The following is an 8,414-nucleotide window of genomic DNA, read 5'->3' as shown; positions in this document are numbered from 1 at the left end:
TTATAGGTAGTTACATTATAACATGCATAAGGATCAAAGCATAATTATACCATATGAACTTACCTGACAAAATCAACAGATTAGATGCACCGTAGGGACAAATCAATAAATTTTCCTTTTCCCCAATTATCATCGACTTGAGTCAAATCCTAATCTATATAGCAATTAATTTCAAACTATCAATTCCAAACATTCCACGACAACATATTATAATCATATATCAGTTCAATTTCATTTATCAAATATTCCTTTAACTTTTGCATTTTATTCAATTTAGCCCTTAAAATCAAATTTTCCATAACTTTCAAATTTGAGCTTCGATTTCGAAATTGATCTCAATTTCATCCTTTTATAGACCACCAAAACCTATTATAGAAAATTCATGCCAAAATCAAAATTATTGCATTTTAGTCCCTATGTTCAAAAGTAACAAATTTCAATTTACAAACTACTCCTTTTTCATGTCTAAGCTTCAAATCTAACAGTTTAGTACCAAGAGCTTCAAGATTTAACAATGGAAACTTTCAAAAACTTTAACAGCTTCACAATTTAATCCTTGGGCTAGCTAAATCAACCTCCCAAGATCTCAAAAACATAAAAATTGCAAGAAACAGACTAAGAATTACTTACCAATTTATGGATGAAATTGAAACATAAAAACCCTATTTCTCTTCTTGATTTCGTGATAAAGATGGAAGCAAATGAAAGAAATGTTTTTGTTTTCTTTAATTTTATCTAATATACATATAATAATAAAATTATATTTTTAACATATTTTTATTTTTTAACATAATCATACCAAATCGTCCACCATTGTCTAAAATGGCTTATTTTCAATTTTAGGCCTTAGTTGAATTATTATTTTAATCCTTTAGCAATTGAAATTCTATAGCGATTAACTTTTACTACTTTTACAATTTAGTCATTATACCTTAATTAACTATCCAATCAGTAAAATTCTTTCTTATACTGAAATCTAATATAATGCTATAATAGACTCATAAGTATTTACAGACTCAGTTATCAGAAAATGGGGTCCCAAAATTGTCGATTCTAGTATCACAAAAAATCGATGTTACACAACCTTGTGTAACATCAAAGAGGCGTATTGATCTGAGCGTGAAGTATGATGTTTGACTTCAGTCAACCCTTACACAACCTTGTGTATTGAACAACTGTGAGCTCAAATTCAAAGGGTTGGCGTTGTACACAAACATTAGTACTTGGAAGAGACCATTTTTATGGGATAATCAAAATTCTCTCCAAATTTTTTCTTTACTCTTGTGTATTTGCACCGGTTAATCTGAAGGTTTGATGATCAATTCCTAATAATCGATTTTCATCCCTCTCGAGGGCAAAAATACAACATTTCCAATGAATTGTAGGGGAGGTTCATCCCATAGACACCAATCAGTGAAATACGCAACCAATATCCATCAAGAGAAGCCAACAAGTTGTCCTGGTGCAATTCCATACTCCTAAAAAACTGTGCAGAAGAAAGGATAAAGAGGAAGATGAAAACCCGCATCTAACAGATGTAAAGGCAACAATAAACCTTCTTTGGTATCGTTCAACCTCTTTCCCCCTTTAACAATCTCAAAGTTAAAAGCAAAGCTTGGCAATTTGATTCGCGGAACGGAAAGATGTCGAACCATTTCTGCCTCTATTTTTGTGCAATTGTATATGTTACTCTCTACAGGTACACATGCTTCGTGACACTTCTTGCGACCACCACCTTCATTTTCTAAACCAAACCCACTGCCCTGATTACCACGCCCACTATGGCCACCATCTCTACTACCCCAACCCATCCTAATGCTAGCCATATTAGATAAACAAACCAAGATAAAAATAAAAGAGAAATTGAGTGATTTATATATTCATAAGTTATCCTCTCCTTTTGTAAATCGCTATTCTTTTACCAGATCTGCTTGAAACTGCAAAAGAAACCCAAGGAAGCCAAAATGAATAAGCAAGTTTGTAAGAAAATAAAGTCAAACTAAGAAGACAAGACATGGAAGTAAATTGTTAGGAAGATAATGATAAACTACAATCTAGGGATTAGACAAATTTTTTAAAATTTGAATTTATAAAAATTTTTAAGGAAACGAAAAAATAGCAATTAAAGCTTAAAACTTACATAGTAAGCCTTTAATTAAATGAATCATGCATGCGATTGCGTATTAGAAAAGTCAATTTATAACTCTTCTTCAACAAAGTGACGGACAAGTTGTTATAGAATACCTCATAACCCGTGACACGAAATTTGATCCGTAACTGACACCTTCACGATCTTGAGAGGTCAACACGATGGAATGCCTCGCAACCTTGTGAGGTAAAACACTAGCACCTCGCGAGGGAGGCATGCGGATACGCCTCGCAACCTTGAGAGGCAGGACACGTGAACATGTATGATTACTCTTGGGTGCGAATCTTTTCTTAAAGACATGTCTAGGATATGTGTCAAACTTAAAGGGGAGATGTGCCGTTCTCAATTATATACATGACACCTAGCTATCCCTTAGCATGTCACATCAAAGAAATCGTAACTTATAAATAAGGAAAAACTGCTCCCAAGTGAGGGGAGAAAAAAAAATCTCAACAAAGTCAAAAATACGAAATTCAGTAATAATCAAGTTTTAACATCCACATTTAAGGGTGAGTTTAGATGGGCGGTGTGTTTATCTATTGTTAGTGCAAAAATAACGGTGATAGTGAGACTAGACACAATAATTCAAAACAAAAAATAAACTAAACGTATTGCATTGTGTCCTACCGCTCACCAAACCTACCCTCAAAAAAGAAAAGTATTAATATTCTAAGTGGAAGTGAACGTCACCGTAAACGTGTCCAAGTTCATTTCACAATTAACATGTTATTGTTTTCTTCATTACACACCTAGATGGGTTTGTTTCTATTTTCTCTGTAGTTTCCACTACAACTATAAGCAAGCGTTTCATTCAAATCATCTTTCATTTCACGACCAGCTTGCCCGGCCATACTTCACTGATCCCCTATTGGCTTACCCATTGTAAAAATCTTCGACGCTATTATCGAATCTTTTTTTCTTTTTACTCTACAGCCTACAGTGCCAACGTTTGAAGTTAAGTCACGCATCTCTCTTCCTTAAATCTCTGTACATCGCTTCTTCACTTCTTCTTAAAACCCCTCAAAAGGACTGCCTCAAACAAGGAAGTCAATGGCGTTTTCTGAGTTCAGGCCACTAGACGAGAAGTCGCTCATCGAATACATTAAAGCAACGCCGTCTTTGTCATCGAAGATCGTCGACAACTATGATGGTTTAAAGATTAAGGAAGTTGGAGATGGCAATCTTAATTTCGTCTACATCATCGTTGCCCCTTCTGGTTCTTTTGTAATCAAGCAGGTTTCGCTTCTTCTTCTTCTTCTTCTTTTTTTCCCTTTTAATCTTTAAATACTCGAAATTATGAAATGGGATTTTCCAGTTTATGCGTAAAATGTTGAATACAGGCACTTCCCTACATACGATGTATTGGGGAATCTTGGCCCATGACTAAGGAAAGAGCATATTTCGAAGTGTTAGCGTTAAAACAACATGGTGCGTTATGCCCAGAACATGTTCCTGAAGTTTATCACTTTGACCGTACCATGTCCTTGATTGGAATGCGGTATTTAGAGCCGCCCCATATAATCCTGAGAAAAGGGTTAATTGCTGGGATTGAATATCCTTTGTTGGCGGAACATATGTCAGAATACATGGCCAAGACTCTTTTCTGCACATCTCTCCTATATCGGTCAACCACAGAGCACAAACGTGCTGGTAACGGACTCATATGCATTTTCTTTCTCAGTGTTTTTATGTTTTGAGTTTGGTTTTGGTGTAGTTTGAATGCTGTCACTGCAAGTACATTTGGGGATCATAAGTTAGGATTTATATAGATATAGATCGTGCACTAATAAAACTACATATTATGGAATTCTTGGTTGCAACATTGATTCATAACAAAGTTCTTGTTATATTTTGGGCCCGAATGCATCAAGTTTGATGAAACATATCAAACTATCGGTAGTTTAGGGAGTGTTGTATAATCTACTATCCAATATTTGAAATGTATTAGAGCTTTAGAAAGCTTGCTGCTGGTGCTATTATTATCTGTTATATCTGATAAATGATTGGTCCATAATGTCTATATACCAAAGATTACAAGGGGAAAAGTATATTTTCTTATTCATTAAGTAAATGGCAAGTGTATGTTTAAGCCTGGTATTATATTAATCTATTTCTAATTATCTCAATATAGCTTCTTCCTTCAGTAGCCATTCAATGTTTAGATCTTCTTGACCACGGATCTTGTCAATTCTTAGTGCAATTTTAGCAGTGCCATGAATATGATTTTAATACCAGTAGTCATGGGAACTCATGGAATTAAGAAAAAAAATGCTTCTTTATATGCCTGTGGATATGAAGAACTCTACTAGTCTGTTTGGAGCAAGTATATATGTGTTGTTTTAGATTAAAGAAATGCTATTTTCTAGTATTGATGGCTTTTAGAAGCTTGGCGATATGATGCTGATTCATTTACATTCAATGTTTTGTGCAGTGGCCGAATTTTGTGGGAATGTGGAACTATGCAGGCTCACTGAGCAGGTTGTTTTTTCTGACCCCTATAAAGTATCTGAATATAACCGTTGGACTTCACCTTATCTTGACCGTGATGCGGAGACTGTCCGGGAGGATAATCTATTGAAGATTGAAGTAGCTGAATTGAAATCTAAGTATGGTTGCCTTTCCTTTTAATGCTACCTCCTGTAACTGCCATTTTATGCTTTATCAAGTTATTAAACATCCCTTTATGTAGGTTCTGTGAAAGAGCTCAGGCTCTTATACATGGAGATCTCCATACTGGTTCTGTAATGGTTACTCCTGATTCAACTCAGGTCATAGATCCAGAGTTTGCATTTTATGGACCAATGGGATTTGATATTGGTGCTTTTATTGGAAACTTGATTCTGGCTTTCTTTGCACAAGATGGACATGCTGGTCAAGGGAATGACAGAAAAGTATTCCTTTCATTGCCTCTCTTATTGCTTAATGAGAACTTTCCAGTATACTTGTCTTTTTAGTTTGTCATCTTTAGTTATAATTCCATCTTAGTCTATCCTGTTTTAGTATGTGCTAGAAGATAAGTTGCTTCTGCTTTTGAATCTTGTTTAGCCATTCAATTTATGTCATCTTTAGTTATAGTTCCGTCCTAATCTATACTGCTTTCGAATCTTGTTTAGCCATTCAATTTATTATGGAAAATTCTTGTCATATATCTTGCGATTTTATGGTTAAATATGGTCTCTATGGTATCATAAGTTGTAGGTCAAGATAAAGTTGTATCACCACTATTATTTTACCTCAAGCTACTCTTGGTGGAGTTGCCAGATATTTGTTAGCATGTATGTACATATTCATACATCATACATATTGCTTTACAAGCTAAGGAAGCATCATTTATATAGGTTTTTTTTTGGAAGACTTGCAATGTTTATTTTGTTTTATAAAAATATCGAAGTATTATATAGACATTGCTGAATTTCATATTGTCATAGTCATACAAAGAGTGGATATTGAAGACAATTGAGGATACTTGGAATCTTTTCCACCAAAAGTTTACCGCACTATGGGATGAACACAAAAATGGCTCTGGGGAGGCTTATCTTCCTGCAATTTATAACAATCCTGAGCTTCAGAAACTTATACAGGAAAAGTATATGAAGGAATTGTTCCACGATACTCTTGGGTTTGGTGCTGCTAAGATGATAAGGTGAGGAAATGATTTTCTACCAGGTTCTCTACTTTTTCTATGTTCCTGGCCTTCATAATTCCGTGTTTACCTGTCTTATGGTAGTCTGTAATCTTGCATTTCAGTCCATTGCTGTTATATTTATGTCTTTGAATTAACACCGCATTCTAGACTTTTTACCCTATATTCTCAACCTTGTACTTTATCTTAATTGACTCTTAAACAGTTAACCTTGACATGTAAATTTTTTGTTGATAGTAAAAGGAAATAGATTCTTGAGTTGACTAGGAAATATTGACGAGATGTAACTTTTGAAACCTCTATGATCAGAACCCTGAGCTTGAAAATTTTGTAGAATGGCTTTGTCGTCAGAAAATTCTGGCAATCAGATAGAGGAGTCTTCCTCTACAGGTTGAATAGCAATCATAGGACCAGTCTCTTCTACCTACAATGACATGCAGGATCCTATTTTGTTAAATTTATCTAATGAACTCGAAGAATTTTGTAAGTTCTAATGTTGTTTTTATCTTCTAATAACTTGCAGGAGAATTGTAGGTGTTGCTCATGTCGAGGATTTTGAATCAATTAAAGAAGCTAACATAAGAGCAGATTTCGAGCAACGGGCTCTTGAATTAGGCAAGACACTTCTGAAGAGGAGGCGAGAGTTTGTGTCGATTAGTGAAGTTATTTCAGCCATGAAGCACGTCCAATCATGATGGAAATGCTGGAAACTGCTGTGCACGTATCCATAAAAGCTTTTGCGCTTAAATAGATGGAAGGTTTTACAGGATCCATAATTTAATAAAGTTTTCATGGTCCTTGAGGCATAGGCCTTTGATTGTGTGTTAATGAGCAAAGGTTGCTGTCTATCTAACATTAGTGCTGGACCGGACTTGTGCTGTTGCAAAACACGATTATGTTTTGATTGTCTTGATTATTCTGAATGTTGCACTTGACTTTGGGCAATGCAGATTGCATCGTAAGTTAAATCAATGAAGCTTTCAAATGAATTTTCAGAAAAAAAAAAGGTTTAAATATTGAATATTTGGGTAAAATATATTCTACCGAGTCCTATAGTTTAAGTCAAATGAATTTTTTTGTCCTTGTCCTATAAAGAATGGGTTTTGACCATCCTATAAAAATGGGTTTTTTTTGTCCTTGTCATGTTTTAGTCATGGCTCACTTTTTAAAAGCTTTACTCCGGTTGGAGGGCTGAGTTAAGTTGATCCCTTTTCATCCTAACCTTTTGTTCTGTGCATGAATATCCTCCGCTCTTTTATCTTTTTAACTCTTCTATTTAGATTCGCAGATCCTTCAAAACTGTTTTTAAAATTTTTTTTACCTGTCGGGGCTCCAAATCAATTTTGATAAATCTGAACTCTTTCTTGATCCTTTTACCAAGTTACTGGCCAAAAGATGGTATAGCTGTATTCTTAATGCAAAAAGTGTTGGCCAACTGTGGAAATATTTAGGTTTGGAATTGGGGAGACTTCACAGGAAAAAAGAAATTTTCCAAACCTTAATTTACAAGGTAAAATAAACTAGCCTCATGGAAATCAAAGTGTCTATCATCGGGTGGAAGACTCACCCTTATCAAATCTACCTTGACATCACTTCTGTTGTACTCCCTTTCTATCTTCAAGGCCCCAAATTACATTTGCAATGAAATTGATAAGACCATTGGTTCTGTTAAGTATGACTCCTATTTTTAGTCAAATTTGAAAAATAATCTTTTAGTTAAGCTCTGTTTATTTGTTTCAGTCAAACACTGATTAGTTTAGATTATTTTATTATTAATTGACATATGAATTTAGCCTATAAATAGGTTCTTTTATAATCTTAGTAATAACACCCATTAGATTAGAACTCATAACACATTTAGAGAATTTTGTGTTTACGTTTTGAGGGTTATTTGTTTTCGGGTTTTTAGGGTTTAGTTTTATCTCCATCTTTTGTACTCTTCGTTCTTTTTTTATTATAGTAAAATTATATTTCCCCGTGATTTTTTATCCTCTTTGGAGCGGTTTTTCCACGTTAAATTTGTGTGTTCAATTTCTCAATTTATTCCGCTATTTTTTGTTACTTGTTACTTAATCGGGTCGATCCCTAACAAGTGGTATCAGAGCTAGTTCAAAGATCAGCTCATTCAGATATGGCAACAACAAAGTTTGAAATTGAGAAGTTCGATGGTGAGACAAATTTCAATCTGTGGCAAGTTCTGATGATTACAATTCTAGTTCAATCCGGTTTGAAAAAGGTTATTACCGGGAAAAAGCCTGAGAATCTAAATAAAACAGAATGGGAAGAGCTTGATGAAAAGGCCTTTTCTGCAATCCAGTTGTGCCTCGCGAATACGGTATTGCAGGAGGTATTGATGGAGAAGACCTCATTCGCCTTGTGGAAAAGGTTAGAAACTCTTTATGCGACTAAGTCTCTAGCTAATCGTTTAGTATTGAAACAACGTCTATTTACATTTCGCATGAACGAAGGTGAGCTTCTTAGAGATCACATCAGTCAATTCATTACTTTTTTAAATGATTTAAAGAACGTTGAGGTTCATATTGATGATGAAGATCAAGCTATGCTATTATTGTGCTCTTTACCCCCTTCATACAAGTCTTTCAGGGTGACCCTAATTTATGA

At 34.7% G+C, this 8,414-nt stretch overlaps 1 protein-coding gene across 1 annotated transcript; it reads left to right on the top strand.

The window, feature by feature from the left end:
- Window positions 1-2,842: 2,842 nt before the first annotated feature.
- Window positions 2,843-6,737, top strand: LOC107930597 (methylthioribose kinase). Its single transcript, XM_016862265.2, has 6 exons — window positions 2,843-3,385; window positions 3,490-3,799; window positions 4,581-4,755; window positions 4,839-5,040; window positions 5,578-5,792; window positions 6,316-6,737. Exons 1-6 carry the CDS (start codon window positions 3,200-3,202, stop codon window positions 6,485-6,487), a joined length of 1,260 nt encoding a protein of 419 aa, XP_016717754.1. The 5' UTR covers window positions 2,843-3,199; the 3' UTR covers window positions 6,488-6,737.
- The last annotated feature ends 1,677 nt before the right edge of the window (window positions 6,738-8,414 follow it).

Source organism: Gossypium hirsutum, chromosome D12, assembly GCF_007990345.1.
Source record: "Gossypium hirsutum isolate 1008001.06 chromosome D12, Gossypium_hirsutum_v2.1, whole genome shotgun sequence".
Lineage (NCBI taxonomy): Eukaryota > Viridiplantae > Streptophyta > Magnoliopsida > Malvales > Malvaceae > Gossypium > Gossypium hirsutum.
This window is presented reverse-complemented; position numbering and strand designations above follow the sequence as displayed.

Bases quoted from the DNA above. Each gene is read 5' to 3' on its own strand.
- LOC107930597 (XM_016862265.2), top strand. From the start codon at position 3,200: ATGGCGTTTTCTGAGTTCAGGCCACTAGACGAGAAGTCGCTCATCGAA. The intron at 3,386-3,489 runs GTTTCGCTTCTT...TGTTGAATACAG, and splicing joins GTTCTTTTGTAATCAAGCAG to GCACTTCCCTACATACGATG. The intron at 5,041-5,577 runs GTATTCCTTTCA...ATATTGTCATAG, and splicing joins GTCAAGGGAATGACAGAAAA to TCATACAAAGAGTGGATATT.